The sequence below is a fragment of the Mobula birostris genome, chromosome 8, assembly GCF_030028105.1.
Source record: "Mobula birostris isolate sMobBir1 chromosome 8, sMobBir1.hap1, whole genome shotgun sequence".
In the NCBI taxonomy this organism is placed as follows: Eukaryota; Metazoa; Chordata; class Chondrichthyes; order Myliobatiformes; family Myliobatidae; genus Mobula; species Mobula birostris.
Genome location: NC_092377.1, coordinates 88,908,398 through 88,931,067, shown reverse-complemented (window position 1 = coordinate 88,931,067; position 22,670 = coordinate 88,908,398). Strand labels below are relative to the sequence as shown.

At 42.4% G+C, this 22,670-nt stretch overlaps 1 protein-coding gene across 3 annotated transcripts in view; it reads left to right on the top strand.

The window, feature by feature from the left end:
• esr1 (estrogen receptor 1) overlaps positions 1 to 22,670 on the top strand; it is a 204,294-nt gene that overhangs the window by 104,652 nt on the left and 76,972 nt on the right. For all 3 annotated transcript variants that reach the window (XM_072265620.1, XM_072265621.1, XM_072265622.1), the window contains one exon: positions 8,365 to 8,691. In XM_072265620.1, coding sequence (XP_072121721.1) covers positions 8,365 to 8,691 — 327 coding nt within the window. The remainder of the gene's footprint in view (positions 1 to 8,364; positions 8,692 to 22,670) is intronic.

The window sequence follows — 22,670 nt, the reverse complement described above, 5'->3', positions numbered from 1 at the left end:
AGCACCTATCTAGCTCCGGTGATAGAACTAGACCGAGGTGCAGGCGAGGGCTGCAGACGAGGGCTAGAGGCGAGAGGTGCAGAGATGAGATTCAGACAGGGGGGTAGGACAGGAATCATAGACCACCAGGGCCAGGACTTGACTCAGAACTTGGATGCCGCCAGGGCCAGGACTTGACTCGGTACTTGGATGCCGCCTGGGCCAGGACTTGACTTGGTACTTGGATCCCGCAAGGACCAGGACTTGACTCGGAACTTGGACGCTGCCAGGGCCAGGACTTGACTCGGTACATGGATGCCGCCAGGGCCAGGACTTGACTCGGTACATGGATGCCACCAGGGACGGGACTCGACTCGGTACTTGGATGCCGCCAGGACCGGGATTTGACTCGGAACTTGGATGCCGCCAGGGCCGGGACTTGACTCGGAACTTGGATCCCGCAAGGACCGCGACTTGACTCGGAACTTGGATGCTGCTAGGACCAGGACTTGACTTGGAGCCTCCGGGTAGTGGCGAGCTCTCGACTCGGCCTGGGAACAGTAAACAGCCATTCTTGATTCCCTCCGGCGGGTTAACTGACTGACCCACCTTGGTGAGGAAACTTTGCAGGCTCGCTTTGGCGAGGTAACTTGACAGGGTTGTTCCGGTGAGGAAAGGCGAATTACCAGCACTCGCTTCAGGCGGAGACTAGGCTTGCTCCTGCCAGATGACATTGGCATGCCATACCTTTGGTGACTTTGCAGATGCTCTCGTGCAGAACAGCTGAAAGCCGGAGACTATGAACTACTGGTTCAACCGAGAGTAAATTGGCTCTAATCACCAAGGTGGAGGGACACGGGAAAACAGGAACCAAAGGGAAACAGTGAGTCAACGGTCCGGATCATAACATAAACAAAGTAAATTTAAAGAGACCCCGATCCGGACAATGACAATAACTCCTTTCTATCATCTCCTCGCTCTCCCTGAACAGGCGAAGGTCATCGAGCTGCATCTCCAGTTCCCTAACTCGGTCCCTTAGGAGCTGCAGCTCAACACACCTGGTGCAGATATGGCCGTCCGGGAGGCTGGGAGACTCCAGGACCTCCCACATCTGACACCAAGCACAGAAAATTGGCCTCACACACGTACTACTTCCTTTCCGCAAATAACACCAGTCAACCTACCTCGTGTCGTCCCGTTACCGCCTAAGCCCATTGAGCCAAAGCCCTATCACCCTGCTGCCTCTCACTCCGCTGCCCACTGGATATGGCGGTCTTCTTTTTTTATTCCCGGCTCTCAAATTCTTAACACATAAAAGTACACAAGAATACAATACAAGTAAATAAAGCAGAGCAATGTCCTTAACCTTCTGTAAAAGGCAAACACAAAATCTTTGTGAGTTACAGTATATATAAAAAAATCAAATAACTCTGGGTACTGGACTTATGAAATGAAAACACAAAATGGTGGAAATGCTCAGCAGGTCAGATGGCATCTGTGGAGAGAGAAATAACATTAATATTTCAGGTTGATGACATTTCACCATAATCGTATAAATTTTAGTGCATGTTACGTGACCTAAGACAAATTGTAGCAGGATGTAGATTTTTAGTATCAGTCAATGACTATGGAGATAGCCTGTGAATTATGAATATCTCATTATGGATTGAAAAGCATGAATGTTCCTGTTTTATTTGAGTAGAACTGAAACAAAAATAACAGTAATGTGAGTGACACAGTATGTTAGTCTGCCTCGCAACTTTGACCAATGAACAACTTTCTTAATTAGGAAAAATTGAACCGTGAAGATCAAAACTGCAGAGTACATTAAATGGAAACAAAAGCGATTAGTAAAGTGATACTTAAATCTGAAGTGGAAAGTAAACTAAACCAGGGGTGGTGAACTCCGAGAGGCCCACCCACACAATAGTGCATCGATAAAGTCGGCAGATACTGTATGCATGAACCCTGCTCAATAGAGCTGAATCGTTGAACCTACTAGGGCTAAGCTTGCCCTGGCTGTGATCCCAGTAGTCACACCCTCTACTGTGGGCACAATATGTACCTGGCAGGCTCACAGTATCAGGATATCGGACGACTCTGCTTAGTTAGACTCGAAGGTTTCTGCTGTGTCCCAATCATCTTTCATTGTGCAGTGGCTATTGCAGCAAAGTAACTGGGACTTGAGATGTTAAGCAAGGCTCAGACATCTGCTTAGACCCCAGGGAACCATTCAAGGAAGAATAGGGCATTCTCCTCTCCCCTGCAAAGTATCCCCAAAGCATCTCCAAAACATTTCCAAAGCAACTTATTTGGCGGTATGTCAAATTACAATTGTAGGACAGTACTTTAATTGAACACAGTCAATATATTTCATTAAAATATAATTGTAATCCCTTTGAGACATCCCAAGACCATAAAAGACTCAACATAAATACAAGTTGTTTCCTTACTTATTTATAATTATTCCTAATCTGGGCACACCATCATCCTTCCTCTGGTCACATGTCTTTGCCCCTTCTGGAGGCTGGTATGCCTCCTCTTCACTGCATATGTTAAATTTAGGTTATGCCCTACTGAGGATAGAGAGATGAGAACCCTTGTTTCTCATCACCTCCCCTTCCCTTTGAGCTATGCTTAAGGCAGAACAAGGTGTTGTACCAGGTCACAGTTCCTAGAAATGATCAGTAAAGGTGATAGGCAGTCACGTGTATATCTTGTCCCTTTTCCCTGCATTCCTGCTGCACTTCTGCTGTCAATTAAGTTGGAGCTTTCTACGTGGGGTGGAAAGAGAGACCACTTTCGAATATGGTGACTCAGAAGACTAGAAATTTATGGGAGCATTGTGAAGAGTCCTGAAGGGGACTTCAGAAAAAGTGTGTTGGATTCACTCATTAGGGCAATACCAAAACTGAGAACATAGAATATAGAATAGATTAGATTATTAGATTATGAGGACACTCAGTCCTCATTTATTGTCATTTACAAATGCATGCATTAAAAGATGATACAATGTTCCTCCAGAATGATACCACAAGAAACACAGGACAAACCAAGACTAAAACTGACAAAAACCACATAATTATAACATATATTTACAACAGTGCAAAGCAATACTGTAATTTGATAAAGAGCAGACCATGGGCACGGTAAAAAAAAGCCTCAAGGTCCCGATAGCCTCATCATCTCACGCAGACGGTAGAAGGGAGAAACTCTCCCTGCCATGAAACTCCAAGCACTGTAAACTTGCCGATGCAGCACCATTGGAAGCAGTGGACTCTGAGTCCGTCCGAAAACTTTGAGCCTCCGACCAGTCCTTCGACATGGAGCACCGAGCACCATCCTCCACCGAGCGCTTCGACCCTGCCCTGGCTGCCGAGCAACAAGCAAAGCCGAGGACTCGGGGCCTTCCCCTCTGGAGATTTCAGACCACACAATAGCAGCAGCAGCAAAGCAGGCATTTCAGAAGTTTCACCAGATGTTCCTCTGTGCTCTCACGTCTGTCTCCATCAAATCAGGATCATGCACGGCACCCTACTTGACAAATAACAGACATCACCACCGGAGTGGCCGCTGCGAGCTGCATCGCGCCACCATCTTCTCCTCTCCAATACTACAGCACAGTACAGGCCTTTCGGCCCGCAGCATTGTGTTGTCCATTTAACCTGCTCTAAGATAAATCTAGCCTTCCCCTTCAAAATAACCCTCCCTTTTCTATCATCCATGTGCCTACTAAAAAATATCTTAGAAGTCCCTAATGTATCTACAAACAACACAGATTCCATACACCCACCACTCTCTGTGTAGGTTTAAAAAAAACATACCTCTGGCTTCCCCCCTATACTTTCCTTTAATCATCTTAAAATTATGCCCCTAATATTAGCCATTTCCACCTTTGGAAAAGGCACTGGCTGTCCACTCGATCTATGCCTCTTACCATCTTGTACATCTCTATCAAGTCGCTTCTCATCTCCTTCGCTGCAAAGAGAAAAGTCCTATCATGCTCAACCTACCCTCATAAAATATGCTCTCTAATCCGGGCAGCATCCTGGTAAATCTCCTCCACACCCTCTCTAAAGCTTCCACATCCTTCCTATAATGAGGTGACCAGAACTGAATACAATACTCCAAGTGTGGTCTAACCAGGCTTATATAGAAATGCAACATTAGCCTGCAGCTCAATTTAATTTTTAGGAATGTCAGAATAGCCTGGAGATCTTTCCTGTGACAAAAAAAGGATGAAAGGAGATCTGAGATGATAAGATTTTGAAAAGATTTGTGCGGAGAGGGTGGCTTTCAGTGAGTGGAATACACAAACATTTCTGCATTGCATTTGTCAGATGTCATTATGTTAACGCTTTATTTCTGGAATTCCTGACTAGTTTGTAGTTATGGTTGGAACGTTGATGATGCTCCAGTCAACCCCATACCCTACTGATGTCAAAGCAGGCATGACATTTGCTTGATTCATAACCTGGTTCTGCAGGTGAACTAGTCTGGCAAAGAGGCTAGTTAATTCACTCCTGCAGTTCTTCTGCTTGTATTTCCCCATGAAGGTCAGCGGCTCTGTGTAAAACCGGTGCAGCCAGCTTGCATCACGGCAGGTAAACAGCCGCAGGACGGGTGAATCTTGGCAGCTACCTTGGAACCTTGTACAAGATCGGCTGGTTACAGATCACCTGAGCATTCATGGATTGGTAACCTGTCAGACTGAAGGGCTGCAGGTGCCTTTGCAGCACGTGTGTGCATTGGATTACACCCAGCCTGTGTGGGGAGGTCAGCCAGAGCCACTGATCTTTGCAGGCACTCATTCTGACCAGCCTAATGAAGAGCAAGTTTCATGTAATTCATCGCTCTTGAATTCAAGGAGTCTCCTGTTACCCTGATGTGTTCATCAATCCGGACGGGTAGACAATAACAGAAAAGAGTTGTGGAAGGGTAAGGAAAAGACCATAATGTTGTGCCAACATTTTGACCTACTCTAAGATCAATTGGACCCTTCCCTCCTACTAGCCTTCCATTTTTCTATTATCTATCTGCCTATCCAAGAGTTTCTTAAATGTCCCTAATGTATCTACCTCTCCCACAAGACCTGGCAGGGCACTCTGCACACCCACCACTCTCTGTGTAAAAACTTACCTCTGACATCCCCTCTATACTTTCCTCCAATCACTTTAAAATTAAGCCCCCCCTCATATTAGCCATTTGCACACTGGGAATAAGTTTCTAGTTGTCCACTTGATCAATGACTCTGATCATCTTGTGCACTCTGTCAAGTTACCTTTCATTCACCTTTGTTCCATAGAGAAAAGCCCTGGCTCATTCAACCTATCCTCTCCGAAGAAACCAATCTCTTCAAACCAACCTATCCCAAGAAAAAGGCCAAGCAAGGCACGAGGCAGCAGGATAAGTGGTGGGGTGCTGCACAGTGTAAGGGAGCAGAGAATTCCTGGAATGCATGTGCACAATCCCAAAAGCTCATAGGGAAGGCAATGAGGTATATGGGTTACATTGCTTTCTGACTAAAACATTCAATATATGAGCAAGATTGATGAGCCAGATCTGTGCAAAACACTTGTTTGGCTGGGACTTGAACAGCCATACTTATATTTTGTACTTCATTATGAATAGGAGGCCAGTCAGCATGTTAAACCAATGCCAGCTCTACGAGTGATCCTGTCACGCCTATAGCCCCCACTTAGTCTCACTCTCTCTTGCATACCAAGCAACCTCACCCTTTCACACACGTACTCTGGAGGCAACTTCCAGCAGCCAGTTAACCTACCAGCACGTCTGTGGAATGTGGGAAGAAACCGGAACACGCAGGGGAACTCACACAGTCAGAGGAAGGTATGCAGACTCCACTCAGACAGCACCTGAGGACAAAGATTATGCCGCCCTTTTATTTGAATTAGAAAGGAGGTGATGGCACTGGAGAGGGTGCATAGGAGGCTTGAGATCTGGAGAATTTTGGTTAAGAAGAGAGATTACTACTGTGGTATAATTTCCTTCAGAAAAGGGGTGGAAGGGAGGACATTTAATGGAGGTCTCAAAGGATGAAAAGGAAGGTCATTTTAATCCTTTTGCAGTGGGAACAGTATGTGATGAAAGTGTACTTAAGGAAATTGGTGGATACGGTGTCGCTTTGAATGGGGTCTCCTGTGGTCTTCTGGTTTTGGAGCAGGAGGCCCCTCAAACACACACTTGTCACACCAAAGTTCACAGTAAATTTATTATCAAAGTATGTATATGTTACCATATACAACCCTGAGATTCATTTTCTTGATGGCTTTCACAGGAAAAGGGAAATACAATAGAATTTTATGAAAAAATATGCCTAAACAAAGACTGACAGACAACCAATGTGCAAAACAATGAAAACTATAAATAAAAGTAATACTGAGAGCATGAGTTGTAAAGAGCCCTTGAGTAGTAGTTTGTAGATCATAGGATGAATGCAAGGTATCACCATCCCATTACCATTCCTTTACAGGCATTTTGGTTCCTAGGCCGAAGTCATCGTCTTTACACCTCTCTTACTCTCACGCTACACTCAAGGTCCCCTTCCCGAAATAAATGGACTTGGGTAAACATTAACCCAGTTCCTATTGACTGCTTAATCAGAGCCAACAATCCCAATGAATTTCTGCTAAGCCTAATTATTGCAAAACCTAGGTAGTTCGAAGGTCTGTTCCTTGGATTTCGTATTTCCATTTAACAAATAACTAACAATTCAAAAATTCTAATTAATGCAGTTAGAATTAGTACAAGAACATCCAGCAGGATATCATAAAGTATTTTATTTATGAAGTAGTTAAAAGATGGAGCTGGTGTTAGTGACCATGATGGGTTAGATGGAAGTATTTTAATTGGGCATGCAGATCAAGAAATGTAGAGCAACAGAAAATAAATGAGATGTAGATTGAAGATTTGGATGTCTTCATACTCTGATGCCAGGATTCCGACAGCTCACATAATGGGCAGAAACGTGATGAAAACCAAGTGTGGGTGCCGCAGTGGTGTAGCAGTTCACACGACACTGTTACAGCCCAGGGCATCCGCGTTCAGAGTTCAATCCCAGCATCCTCTGTAAGGAGTTTGTACGTCCTGCCGGTGGAATGCGTGGGTTTTCTCTGGGTGCTCCAGTTTCCTCCCATAGGTCCAAGGCGTACCGGTTAGTAGGTTAATTGGTCACTGTAAATTGTCCTGTGATTAGGCTTGGGTTAGATCAGGGGTTGCTGGGTGATGCAGCTCGAAGGGCCGGAAGGGCCTATTCTGAGCTGTACCTCTCTAAATAAAAATAAATAAATAATCAAACAAACAAACTTTATTTCTGCCAACTCCACCTTTCCACTTACAAATAGCTCCAAAACTGTTTGAAGAAAGATGAGAATTTCTCACCTGATCATGTTTTGAATTGTGAAACCATGGTTGAGTCACAATTCAAATTTAATGATTTCTTACTTGACATTGTGCTAATGAGTTTCTTTGTTAGATTTGATCTGAATAAACTCCTGGTTAATTCTGGCCTTTTCTTAAAACAAATGCCTTTTGATTTATTTAAGTTGGAAAGTCATTGTTGGCCAAGCAGGGGTAGGAAAAGACGTGGCCAAGCAGCACGTTGGCAGATTTTGTTCATTGTTTAAAATGGGACACCTGCAGTTAACTGGTCAGTGGTTTACAGTAGTGATTGGTGCGGCACTGGAGGGATTTGATAGGAAGGGTGCTTATAGTGTCATGGCTGGAAGACTGGGAGGAGTGGTGAACTAGGATCTCCACCTCTAATCTCCTCCTCTAATCTCCCCAAATGTGTCTCCTAATATTATCAAGTATGAGTTTCCAGTGCAGAGGATGTGCAAGGGCTTGTCCTTTACCTAGGATGTTAAAGAAGGTCCAATTAGCCCTTGGTAGTGGATTCAAATTCATACTGATACATTTTATAGGGGAATTCTCCTAGAATTATGGTTAACATAAATTTCTCAGCTGACATCTAAAAAGAGATGACCTTATTATTATCATATTTCCACTGTGGGACATGCTGTGCACATCAGCTGCAACACCTCATTCCAGCAATATCTGGACAGCGAAAGTACATGTTGGTTGCAAAGTGTTCTGTGATGCCTTCAGGTTGTGAACTTTGCTGTGTAAATTCAGCTTTCCTTGTCTCCCTTGCTTTCCGCACGCCAGGTTAGTTGAACTGTTCACCTTTGCCAAAATAGTTAGGAAGGAGCCTAGTTGCAATGTGACTAACACAGATCTTCCGCAGCTCACTGTTCTTCAATTAACACTGCCTCTTTTCCTTGCAGGTCAGCTGCACTTTGCTTTGTAGCTCTCATAGCCCAGAGAGTGAGGGCTATCATCCTCTCTTCTGCTTTGTATTGCCAGGCATCCGTAAGGATCGTAGGGGTGGCCGGATGTTGAAGCACAAACGGAGGAAAGACGAGAAGGATCAGGTCATCAAAAGTCCCGGGGTCAGCAACCGCCCCACTTCCAGCAGCATGAATCTGGCGCAGAGGACCACCAGGCAGAACTTGCTGATGGGAATGACGTCAGACGAGATTCTCAGTACCCTGATGGATGCCGAGCCACCCATTGTTTACTCTGAGCATGACCCCAGCAAGCCCTTTACCGAGGCATCCATGATGACTTTGCTAACGAACCTGGCTGATAAGGAACTGGTGCATATGATTATTTGGGCAAAGAAAGTTCCAGGTAGGATCATAGAACTTTGATAGCGACCAAGGCATTGCATTCTGTAAATCATACGAGTAAAATCTCAAGGCGATCCTGTGCTGATGAAAGGCAGAGATTTATTAGGATAGTTGGAGAAAGTGCAGTGTTTGTCACATTTAGTAACAAATTTTCATCCAAAGGCATGTGACTTTGTTCTAGAGCTACTCTATGGACTGTGTGCACTTTCAGTATGAAGGTGATACACTTGCTTAACCTGACAGGACAGTGCCTGCCAAAACCTCAGGCCTCAAACTGCTTCAGTCAGACAGAAATCTTAGATCATTTCTGATCCAACTTTGATGATCAGATGTCTTGTTATTGGCTTCAGTGAGTGCCAGTATCCTTCAAATAAAATAGATCTGCTTAGTTTGAAAAAAGTGACGTGCCGTTGGGTTGTTAAGAACCATGTAGAGCTGTGCCTAATAATTCAAAGCAAAGAGAAGTGTGAATGACAGGACGTGTTCATTTTGTCAAGAGCTTGCATATTTGGCATCATCACAAATTTTTAACAGGCAGTTTAGGAAAAGATCTCAGCCACAACATTTTGCTGCAATTAAGCCCATGAATTATCACCAAGAATTAAAACAGAGAGAAGGGGATTAGATGGGATGGATTTCATGCACATGCGTCCACATAGACTGGATGTCCTGAGCTTCCTATTCGCACGTGCGTGTGTGCGTGTGTGTGTGTGTGTGTGTGTGTGTGCGCGCGCGTGTGTGTGTGTGTGCGTGCGTGTGTGGTGTGTGTGTGTGTGCGTGCGCGCGCATGCGCTTTTCGTGTCATACCCTCCTCCCTGCAATCTTCTGAGTTCATGGCCACTTTAGTCCACTCATGTAGACAAATCGCTGTCCAGCACTCAGAGCAGCAACAAAGCAGTGGTCTGTGTTCTAAACTCTGTTGTGCAGTTACCGTTCTCATTTTTGAACTGGAATCTCTGAATGATTGCGTGTAGTTTTTTAAACAAATCAGATTTGTACTTGACTCCTGGAAAAGTAGTCATGGCACAGTGGTGAGGTGACTAGGCAGCACCACCCAGGCTATTGACTTGGAGGCATGAGTGAGTACACTTCAGAACATTTCAGGCATGAAGTCTTGAGGTGTTCTAAGGATGCTAGCCCTTTTTAAATACAAGCCAATTTTTTTCTGCCAATTATACAGCAAGATACAAATCAAGGTGCATTTCAGTTCCAATTACAGGGAATTTCATAGCTCAGTATCAGATTTATACAGCTTAACTAATCCAAACTAATCCATGGCTGGTTCAGTACTGCGATCTTCCTCTTTCATCTTAGCTCTGTTCCCCACTCCATCACTGCCTTATGCTGCCATTCTGTCTGATAATTGTACTCCTCACTGTGACTAATTGCAGTGCTTCCACAGGTTCGCCATACTTTGAGTAAAGACACTTCTTGCTGAGTTTTCTAGCAACCAGCTCACTTTCAGAACCTTTTCCTCACAAGTAAAATACTGTGGTGTAGAAATATTACTGTGTGACACAGCTTTCTGTTCTTTAGCAAAACCTGATTCAGACTCTCCGCAAGCGTGATGTGCCAGTGCACAGGCATCACAAGACCCTTGCAGTGATAACAAGCTCGCACACCACTCATTTTGATGCCATATTATCAGAATGAGGTTTAATATCACTGGCATATGTTTCAAAGTTGAAAGAATGTATAAATTATACAACCTTGAGATTTGCATGCTTGCAGGCAGTCACGAAGCAACACTGTGAAATTAGTTGTTTTGTGACAGTACTACAGTGCAATACATAATAAAAAACTATAAATTATTATAAGAAATACAACATATATAAAATTAAATAGTGCAAAAAGAGAGAGAGAAATAAAAGGGAGGTACTGTACACACACCTTATATTCTGCCCTGTGTAGCCTCCAACCTGCTGGCATGAACATCAATTTCTCGAACTTCCGGTAATACCCCCTTTTCACCATTCCCCATCCCATTTTCCCTCTCTCACCTTATCTCCTAGCTTGCTCATCATCTCCCTCTGGTGCTCCTTCCCTTTTTCTTTCTTCCATGGCCTTCTGTGCTCTCTTATCAGATTCCCCCTTCTCCAGCCCTGTATCTCTTTCAACAATCAACTTCCCAGTTCTTTGCCTCATCCTTCCCCCTCCCGGTTTCACCTATCACCTTGTGTTTCTCTCTCCTCTCCCCTACCCCCACCTTTTAAATCTACTCCTCATCTTTTTTTCTCCAGTCTTGCTGAAGTGTCTCGGCCCGAAACGTCGACTGTACTCTTTTCCTTAGATGCTTCCTGGCCTGCTGAGTTCCTCCAGCTTTTTGTGTGTGTTGCTTGGATTTCCAGCATCTGCAGATTTTCTTTTTTTTCTACAATGCATGGGTTCATGGGTTCATTATTCTGTTCACATGAAGCATACACACTGGACAAGCCTTAATGAGACATTTGAGCTTTGCTTCTGTGTTAATTAAAGGCAGCCAGACCTTACCTGGTCTATTGGGGAAGTTCAGAATTGAAATACACACTGACTTTCAGTTAAGCTCCCGTTTCCTGAACTGTCCATCAGCACCAACTTCCTAACCACCTATCACAGTAAATGTTTGTTCCTCCCACTGATCCCTATTCCAATCCTCCCCCACCAGACTAACATCAGTTTTCTCTAATGGCCTTGACTACTTCTCTCCAATCCCTGTCTGATTCTACTTTTTTCACTCAGCCCCAGCTCCTTGCCTTCCCTGACTAACTTAATCCCTGAACTTTGATTCCCTTCCCAATACTTGTTTTATTATCTTTCTGTGAACTGTGCCTGTCTAAAGAGGTATGTAGGCAGAGAATGGCCTCAAAAGTGTAGTCCAAAGGAAAGCTTATGAAGCAATACATTTGGCACCAGCTTGGCTGTAGGAGCTGCTGGAAGGATGTTCAATGACGTCCAGCCGCCTTAGGATCTCCACTCCCGACTTGCTGTCTGGGTTCACTGCCATAGTCTTTGTCTCTCCTGAGGCTGCCCACAAGTCAGTGGGACTATTTTCCCATAGCTGGGGATCTGGTTCATCTCCACACACCGGTGGTCCTGCGTGCTATGTGTGCAGGGGCCAGACCTCCTCCCTGTCCTCTGTAGTTCAGCCCGAGTCCGAAAGGAGTTCAGTTTCCGTCTGTTGCTAGTGAAGAGGTACGACATGAAGCTTGCTGTTGGAGAGGCGATGTACTGGCAGGGAGAGACTCACGCACTCAGTTCTCCTTTTTGCAAGACTACTAACCAGTGGTGGGAGCTGAAAGTGGGAGCGACAAACACTCCCCACTGCACAACCACACTAGATGCATCACAACAGCTATTTTGACACCACACTATATAATACACCTATTATATCCCGAAATCCAGAGCACAGTAAATTTTTAAGTTGTCCCGCTCTGGTCTAAAGCTTTCATTGCTGTGGAGGATTTATTAATCTTGTGGGAAAAGTCCTCCCTGACAAGGGGAATCACTCTGTGTGGCAGATGAGACTTGCTGTGAACACAATCACAGATTCAGTGCCTCCTCTGTGGCGGTTGTAGGAGTTGGCTCCAAGACTGCAGGAAGTGGTTCTGACAGAGGTAGCCCCCTTTCTTCTTCTTCTAGTTTGTGCATCTTTATCTTGGGAACGTACGTTCAGTTCACTGGAGTATTATTTTATTAATCCTTCTATTGCTCCCTTTATCACTCCTCATGGTTTCCTTATCCACAAAATTATCTGACAAATTCTATGTTTTCGTCTTTCCACTGACTCCTGTCTTTTTGGCCTTCCATTCACCCAGATGGGTTATGGTCTTTGCATCAACTTTCACAGGCAGCTTTTTGTCTCCCACTTGACGTTCATGCAATAACCTTAATGTATGCGGAGTAGATTCTGGCACTTGATATTCACAAAAGGAAATTGTTTGCAACTTTCCTGAAACTCCTTCAACTCACCTCCATCTTAAAGCCAAGCCAAATTTCATAAGTAACTGCCTGATTAACATATTAGTAGCTTTCTCAGATGCAATACCTATAAAAAGTATTCACCCACCTTGGAAATTTTCATGTTTTGTTGTTTTACAACATTGAATCACAGTGGATTTAATTTGGCTTTTTTGACACTGATCAATAGAAAAAGACTCTTTAGAGTCAAAGTAAAACAGATCTCTACAAAGTGATCTAAATACATTACAAACATAAAACATAAAATAATTGATTGCATAAGTATTCAACCCCTTCAATGCAGTATTTAGTAGATGCACCTTTGGCAGCAACCACAGCCTTGAGTCTGTGTGGATAAGTCTCTATCTGCTTTGCACATCTGCACACTGCAATTTCTCCCCATTCTTCCTTTACAAAATTTTTAAGCTCTGTCAGATTGCATGGGGATTGTGAGGGAACCGCCCTTTACAAGTCCAGCCACAACCACTCAGTTGGATTGAGGTTTGGACTCTCACTGGGTCGCTCCAGGACATTAACTTTATTGTTTTTAAACCATTCCTGTGTAGCTTTGGCATTACGTTTGGGTGGTTGTCTCGCTGGAGAACGAGTCTTCTCCAAAGTCTTCTCCCAAGTCTTCTCCCAGACTGCATCAGGTTTTCCTCCGGGAATTTTGTTGCATTCATTTTACCCTCTACCTTCACAAGCCTTCCAGGGCCTTCTGCAGTGAAACATCCCCACAGCATGATGCAGCCATCACCATGCTTCATGGTAGGGATGATATGTTTTTGATTATGTGCTGTGTTTGGCTTATGCCAAACACAGTGTTTAATCTGATGGCCAAGAAGTTCAATTCTGGTTTCATCAGACCACAGAACCTTCTTCCAGCTGACCTCAGACAAACTCTGACATTTGGCAAACCTTAGCCGAGATTTCATGAGTTTTTTTTCAACAGTGAATTTCTTTTTGCCACTCTCCCATGAAGCTGTGACTGGTGAAGCATCTGGACAACAGTTGTTGTATGCAAAATCTCTCCCATCTCAGCCACTGAAGCTTGTAACTCCTCCAGAGTTGTCATAGGTCTCTTGGTGGCCTCCTTCACTAGTCCCCTTCTTGCACGGTCACTCAGTTTTTGAGGACGCCCAGCTCTAGGCATATTTACAGCTATGCCATATACTTTCCATTTCTTAATAAATTGACTTAACTGTACTCAAAGGGATATCCAGTGACTTGGAAATTTTCTTATATCCATCTCCTGACTTGTGCTTTTCAATAACCTTTTTGCGGAGTTGCTTGGAGTGTTCTTTTGTCTTCATGGTGTAGATTTTGGCAGGATACTGACTCACCAGCAGTTGGACCTTCCAGGTACAGGTGTATTTTTACTACAATCATTGGAAACACCTTGACTGTATATAGGTTTCCAAAAATTGATCTCCATTTAACTAATTATGTGACTTCTAAAACCAACTGGCTGCACTAGTGATGATTTGCTGTGTCATTTTAAAGAGGGTGAATACACGCAATTGATTATTTTGTGTTTTATAATTGTAATTAATTTAGATTACTTTGTAGAGATCTGCTTTCACTTTGACGCAGAAGAGTCCTTTTCAGCTGATCAGTGCCAGGAGAGGCAAATTAAATCACTGTTCATCAATGTTGTAAAACAATAAAACATGAACATTTCCAAGGGTGGTGAATACTTTTTATAGGTACTGTATGTTGCTTGTACAAATTTGCAGTTGGCCCACTACTTTCATCACTTTCATGCATCCTCTGAGGACCGTGGTCCTTCCTTGGTCCAATATTGGTTTCCAACCAGAGGCACAGAGGTCAGCACCAATGTCTGTTTGTGTTCTACTGGGAAATAGTTCACAGTGTGCAGCATGGAGAGAATTGTGGCATCTTTCAGTAGCTTTCTTAATTCACTTCTAGTTGGCTTCGTTGCAGGGAATATGGTATGCTGATTGTGGCTAGATCTCAAAGTTCAAAGTTCAAAGTACATTTATTATCAAAGTATGTATAAATTATACAGCCTGAAAATTGATCTCCTAACAGGCAGCCATGAAACAATGAAACCCCAAAACAAACCCTATATATATGATAAAGACTGCCTACACCCAATGTGTGGAGAATTAAAATAAAAATCATGCCCATCAAACACCCAATGTGCAATGAAAAATGACTGCAAACCTATAGTGTTTCTGAACTGAAGTCCACAAGAGAGTCCCATAGTTCCACACAGAGCCAAGTAAACGATGTGGAGCAGCGATCTTATCAGCCCGTACCTTTCCTCAGGCCCCGACACCCTGACCTTTCCAAAACCTTGACCTTTTCAATCTGGCCCGGCGCTTAACTCTGCATCCAAACAATAGGCTCTGCCGCTTGGATACGCTGGGCTTCGCCACTTTGATTTGGCCAATAAGTCTCTGTCCTCAGATCATGCTCAGTCATCCTGCAGATTCAGTTTGGCCTGTTCATGCTCACCATGGCCTTGGTGATGGGTCCACTGCCTCACCTTGCCTCAGTGCTGCCACACCGAATTGCCTCCAAGTCCAAAGGGTAGTTACAGACTATTACTTGCAATGATCATTTGCCAGTAGTTAGCTGCTATTCTTGTTTCATTAGCTAACAGCCAGAAATCCCAGAGGCTCACCAGCACCATCTTGGGAGGAAGATTGATCTTAAATCAAGTAGTAGTTGTCTCTGCCAATCACTCCCCCACAATGCTGGTACTTCTGTTTTTACCGTACTCAAGCTCAACGTAGTTTGGTGTTATATTTCAGTGTTATGAATATCATTCCACAAAAGTGATGATTTCTACAAAATCAGTTCTTAGATAGATATCTGCAGGCTTCAGTTCAGTATCTTTGAAACACCATTCAATCTCATTTCGTGGAATGACTGAAACAGCTGAACCAGTGCCCAATTCCATTTTAATTATTTTGCCATTCACTTCTGGTGTAAACCATATTGCTTGCCTATTGTTAATTTTCATCTTGTAAATCTCAAGGCTACGCAGTCTTACATCACCATCTTCATTTCCAGATTTTTCATCAATAGCGTGCAGATTATTGCCCTTTTTGAAACTGCAACTTGACTTTTTTGCCTTTTCTCTTCTCTGTGCAGTCTATTTAGTTTTGCCTGCCTGACACACTCTTTGTATGTGTCCTATTTTGTTGCATTTTCTGCAAGTTTCACCTTTAAATTTGTGTTTGTTAGGTGTATGTGAGACCCTGCCACAACAGTAACACAACTTGTTCAGCCAGGCTGCTTTGTGTTTAGACGCTGCAATTTTATTCACACTCACTCTCATTCCTGATTGCAACTCAGTTGCATCCCTATCTGTGGTTTCCATTGAAACTGCGATTTCAACTGCCTTTTTGAATGTAAGATGTGCTTTAGTGAGGAGCTGTTTTTTTTATTGCTTTCTTTTGGTGCATTATTAAGCCCATCACTGAACTGACAATGCTCAGACAATTGCTTCAGTTCAGCCATGTATACTGAAATGGACTCTTCTTCCTTTTGATTCCATCTATAAAACGTGAAGCATTCTGCAGTCAACAGTGGCTTTAGTTCTAAGTGCTTCTGCATCCCTTTTTCAATATCAGCAAAGCTAATTTTGGATTGTTTAGTTGGAGAAGTCAAACTCTGAAGCAAACTGTATGCCTTTAAACCCAATGCACTCAGCAAAATTGCTACTCTTTTCTCATTGGTTATTTCATTTTCTTCAAGATATTGCAGAATTAACTCAGTATACATATTCCAATTATCTTTTCTATAATCAAATGTGTCATTTTTTTCCCGACATAACCAGCCATTTCTGCTTTTTTTGAATAATTATTATCACCTGATAATTACTCTTTATGAACCCTGAATTCTTCCATTTGCGGCCTTTTTTTATTTGACATCTCTGCACATGCTTGGCTATGTTTTTTTACTCGCTGTGGTTTTTTGTAGGTCGAGCATCTCGCTGCGCTTTTCATAGGTTGGTAGCCATCTCGGGTTTGTTTTAAAACCTTGTCACCAATGTTATGTTTTGTAATTTCAAAACGTTAAACTAATCAAGGAAGACACAGGTCTGAAAATGCGGCTCTAACTTAGAGTTTACTTTATTCAAAGTGCGCACGTATCATTTGGTAGCAAATGCAATTTGTGTATTTTTATATATAACTTGTAATGAATTATTTAAATAAACAAGAATGCTTAATCAACCTTTACATATAAGATTACACAAATATTATTGAAATATTAAATACACACCAGATTCCTTGTTTGTGAACTGTGGCTTCTCATTCTATCATCATGAACTGAGCCTTTGATTTTATTTCCTGCGCCTCTGTTTTTGTCCCTTCTCCTGGCCACAGCAAAGATTCGACTTTGACTGCTCCTCACCTTTTACTAGCACTAGCCTTTGCTTTCAATGAATCATCCTTCAGAACTTCAGCCACCTTTAACACGATTCCGACACTATTCACCTCCCCATCCCAAACAGCCTGCTCTCTTCATGACGCCGCAAATGCTGCTTGACCTGCTGAATGTTTGCAGCATTTTCTGCATTTATTTCAGATTTATTATGTCAGCAGTTTTAATGGTATCCTCTCTCCCACTCTGCCAGAGGTTGGGATTGAACCCACATACCTGGAGCTGTCAACCCCCACTATTTAACAGGGTTTCTTTCCATACTGTTGGCTTTAAGGTGACATAAAATTTCCAGTGACCCTACCTATTTTATTGAACTTCGATAATTTTGAACACTCTAGTAATTCATACTTAAGCCATCTCTTCAAAAGAAATATCAGTCAATCTGCTCAACTTTACTGGTGGATAGAACTTTGTTTTCCTCTGACTATTTTCTGCACCCTGCTGGTACATCTTAATATATAATATAGTAACCACAACTATACACAGGACTCTGCATCTCGTTCAACCACATGTGATTATTCTATCTCAGAAATCTGAGCTTCTAGAAATAAACCTAAGTTTATTTATATTTTTATTGTTATGACCTTCTTCTCCCAGACTGTCATTAGTATTCTGGGGCCCTCCAGTTCCTTTTGTTTCTCTCCACCATTTGTATTCCTATTTTCAAATTGTAAGTTGGTAAGTAGAAATTTGCACCCAAGCATCATTGGGTATGTGTTGTGTATTTAATATTTCAATAATATTTGAGTAATTTTGTATATATATATATGTGTGTGTGTTAATTAAATATTTCTGTTCATTTAAGTAATTTATTACAGGTTACATGTATAAGCACTTGAATTGCACATCAGCACCCTACCATGTGATATGTGTGTGCCTCGTTTAAAGCATACCTGAAGTTAGACCCGCATTCCCAGACTCCCGTGTCTTCCCTTAAATTACTTTAATGTTTTTAGTGACAAAACTTAACATTGGTGATGAGGTATTTTTAAAACAAACCCAAGGAAGGCTATCAACCTATTAAATGCTAAAAAAAAACCAGCACAGCAAGATGTTCAAGTTTTTAAAAAGCAGTGAGGAATGGTCGAATTTGAAAAAAAAACAGACCCATATGTGCAGAGACTGTTGAGTTTTAAAAAAAAAACAGCACATCATCTTCATAAGGGAAGATGTGATTGAGTATTTCTTAAAAAGTCAGAAAGTGGAGGAATTAACTGGTTCATGTAGAATGAGCATTGGGTGATAATAATGATATTAAAAAAGAGCAGAAGTGGCTGGCCATATCAGAAAGATTGAACCTTGATTGTTCAAGAGTTAACTGGCTCATGTATACTGAGCTAACCTAGCAATATTTTGAAGCAAATGAAATAGCCAATGAGAAACAAGTTCCAACTTTGCTGGGATCATTAGGTTTGAAGGCATACAGTTTGCTTTGAAGTTTGACTGCTCCAACCAAACCAACAGAAATTAGCTTTGCTGCTATTGTAAAAGTAATGCAGGTACACTTAGGACCAAAGCCATTGCTGATTGCAGAATGCTTTAGGTTTCATAAGCAGAACCAAAAAGAAGGGGAGTCCCTTTCAGCGTATGTAGCTGAATCAAAAAGTTTGTCTGAGCATTGTCAGTTCAGTAATGGGCTTAATGATGCACTAAGAGATTGTTTAGTTTGTGGAATCTTAAAAGAAAACATTCAAAAAATGGCTTCTAACTGACGTACAACTTACATTCAAAAGAGCAGTTGAAATCACTGTTTCAAAGGAAACCACAGACAGAGATGTAATTGAATTGCAGTTAGGAATGAAAGTGATTGTGAATAAAGTTGCACCGTCTAAACGGAGACCAGCCTGGCCAAGCAAATTACTTTATCATTGTGGCAAAAGTTCTCATACATCAAATAAATGCTGATTTAAAGGCGAAACTTGCAGAAAGCACAACAAAAAAGGATATATTCAAAGAGCATATTGGGCAGACAAAAATAAATGGACTCCATAGGGAAGACAAAAAGATAAAAAGTAAAATTGCTGTTTCAAAAAGAGCATGAATCTGCCTGCTGTTGATAATGATCAGAGTGATAGAGGACTGTGTAGCCTTGAGATTTACAGGCAACCAATATGGTTTACGCTAGAAGTGAATGGCAAATTAATTAAAATGGAATTAGACACTGGTTCAGCTGTTTCAGTCATTCCACAAAATGAACTTGAACGGCACTTCAAGAATACCAAACTGAAACCTGTGGATATCCAAATAAGAATTTGTACTGGAGAAAAGATAACTCCAGTGGGAATGACATTAATCACTGTAAAATTCAACAGCCAACAAGTCACATTGAGCTTGTACGTGGTAAAAACAGTAAGACCAGCATTGTGGGGAAGTGAGTGGCTGAGACAACTACAACTTGATTGGAGACCCATCCTCCATGTGTATGCCACATCCCTTACAATAATGCCAACTGAAAGTGAATTAAGAAAGGTACTAGATGATGCCACAACTGTCTCCATGCTGAACACCATGAACTGTTACCCAGCAGAGGACCACTTCCTACAATCTCAGGTCCAACTCCTACAACCATCATGGAGGATGCCTCAGAACCTGCCTGAGGTTGTTTCCATGGTCACAAGTCTCACCTGCCAAGCAGAGTGATCCCCCTTGTCAGGAAAGACATTATCCCACAACAGGAAAAAGTCCCCTCTCAGTGGTCAAACCTTTAGACCATAAGACCATAAGACAAAGGAGCAGAAGTAGGCCATTCGGCCCATCGAGTCTGCTCTGCCATTTTATCATGAGCTGATCCATTTTCTCCTATTTGGTCCCGCTCCCCTGCCTTCTCACCATAACCTTTGATGCCCTGGCTACTCAGATACCTATCGATCTCTGCCTTAAATACACCCAATGACTTGGCCTCCACTGCTGCCCGCGGCAACAAATTCCATAGATTCACCACCCTCTGACTAAAAAAAATTTCTTCGCATTTCTGTTCTGAAAGGGCGCCCTTCAATCCTTAAGTCATGCCCTCTCGTACTAGACTCCCCCATCATGGGAAACAACTTTGCCACATCCACTCTGTCCATGCCTTTTAACATTCAAAATGTTTCTATGAGGTCTCCCGTCATTTTTCTAATCTCCAAGGAATACAGTCCAAGAGCGGACAAACGTTCCTCATATGTTAACCCTCTCATTCCCAGAATTATTCTAGTGAATCTTCTCTGTACCCTCTCCAACGTCAGCACATCCTTTCTTAAATAAGGAGACCAAAACTGCCCACAGTACTCCAAGTGAGGTCTCACCAGCGCCTTATAGAGCCTCAGCATCACACCCCTGCTCCTATACTCTATTCCTCTAGAAATGAATGCCAACATTGCATTCGCCTTCTTCACTACTGACTCAACCTGGAGGTTAACTTTAAGGGTATCCTGTACGAGGACTCCCAAGTCCCATTGCATCTCAGAACTTTGAATTCTTTCCCCATTTAAATAATAGTCTGCCGGTTTATTTTTTCTGCCAAAGTGCATAACCATACACTTTCCAACATTGTTTGCCACTTCTCTGCCCATTCTTCCAATCTATCCAAGTCTCTCTGCAGACTCTCCGTTTCCTCAGCACTACCGGCCCCTCCACCTATCTTCGTATCATCAGCAAACTAAATCGATGATGTACGATGTAAGAAAGAAGCGGCCCCAACACTGATCCCTGCGGAACACCACTGGTAACCGGCAGCCAACCAGAGTAGGATATCTTTATTCCCACTCTCTGTTTCCTGCCAATCAGCCAACGCTCTATCCACGTATGTAACTTTCCCGTAATTCCATGGGCTCTTATCTTGTTAAGTAGCCTCATGTGTGGCATCTTGTCAAAGGCCTTCTGAAAATCCAAATATACAACATCCACTGCATCTCCCTTGTCTAGCCTACTGGTAATTTCCTCAAAAAATTGTAATAGGTTTGTCAGGCAGGATTTTCCTTTAAGGAATCCATGCTGAGTTCTGCCTATCTTGTCATATGCCTCCAGGTACTCTGTAATCTCATCCTTGACAATCGACTCCAACAACTTCCCAACCACGGATGTCAAGCTAACAGGTCTATAATTTCCTTTTTGCTTCCTTGCCCCCTTCTTAAATAGCGGAGTGACATTTGCAAACTTCCAGTCCTCCGGAACCATGCCAGAATCTATTGACTTTTGAAAGATCATTGCTAATGCCTCCGCAATCTCCACAACTACTTCCTTCAGAACACAAGGGTGCATTCCATCTGGTCCAGGAGATTTACCTACCTTTAGACTATTCAGCTTCCTGAGTACTTTCTCTGTCGTAATTGTGACTGCGCACACTTCTCTTCCCTGCCACCCTTGAGTGTCCGGTATACTGCTGATGTCTTCCTCAGTGAAGACTGATGCAAAATACTTGTTCAGTTCCTCTGCCATCTCCTTATCTCCCATTACAATTTCTCCAGCATCATTTTCTATCGGTCCTATATCTACTCTCACCTGTCTTTTACTCTTTATATACTTGAAAAAGCTTTTAGTATCCTCTTCGATATTATTTGCTAGCTTCCTTTCATAGTTAATCTTTTCTCTCTTAATGACCTTCTTGGTTTTCTTTTGTAAGGTTTTAAAAACTTCCCAATCCTCTCTCTTCCCACTTTAGGCTTGAATGGGACAATTTAAAATTGACTATGCTGAGGAAGTCTGTATATTATTAAGTATACTGTGTAAGTAGTTGAGGTGCATTTTCTATTGAGTTGGAGTTTATAGCTAAGGAGGGGAATGTGTATTTAATATTTCAAAATGTTTGAGTAATCTTGTATATATATACATATATTAGTTGATAAAGCATTCTTGTTAATCTAAATAAATTATTACAGGTTATATGTATAAATACATGATTTGCATAAGTCATCATGCTACCATGTGATATGTGCATGCCTCACTTAAAGTAAACTCAAAGTTAGACCTGGTTCCCAGATTCTCATGTTCAATGTTTTGAAGTTACAAAACATAACGGTATGAATGACTGTAGCTGGAAGGTGATGGTGGTGGAACAGTAACTCCTCCTGTGAGACTAGAGACGGAGATTGCAAAAAGGTATTCCCTCCTTGCCCGCACTGAACGTGACCTGGGAGCAGGTAAAGTTCAAAGTAAATGTATTACCAAAAGTACGAAAGTATGTGTCACCATATACTACTCTGAGACTTAGCTTCTTGCAGGCATTCACAGTAGAACAAAGAAAAACAGTAGAATCACTGGAAAACTACTCACAAAGGAAGACTAACAAATAACCGATGTGCAAAAGAAGACAAACTGAGCAAATAAATAAATGATACTGAGAACATGAGTTGTGGAGTCCTTGAAAGTGAGTCCATAGGTTGTGGAATCAGTTCAGTGTTGAGACGAGTGGAAATATCCACACTGATTCAGAAGCCTAATGGTTGAAGGGTAGTAACTTTCCCTGAACCTGGTGGTGTGGGATCTAAGTGATATATAAAATGCTGGAGGAACTCAATGTTTCAAGCCAAGATACTTCATCAGGACTGAAAAGGAAGGGGAAGATGCCAGAATAAGAAGATGAGAGAGGGGAAAGAGGACAAGCTGGAAGGTGAAGTGAAGCCAGTGGGTGGGCGTGGAGTGATGAAA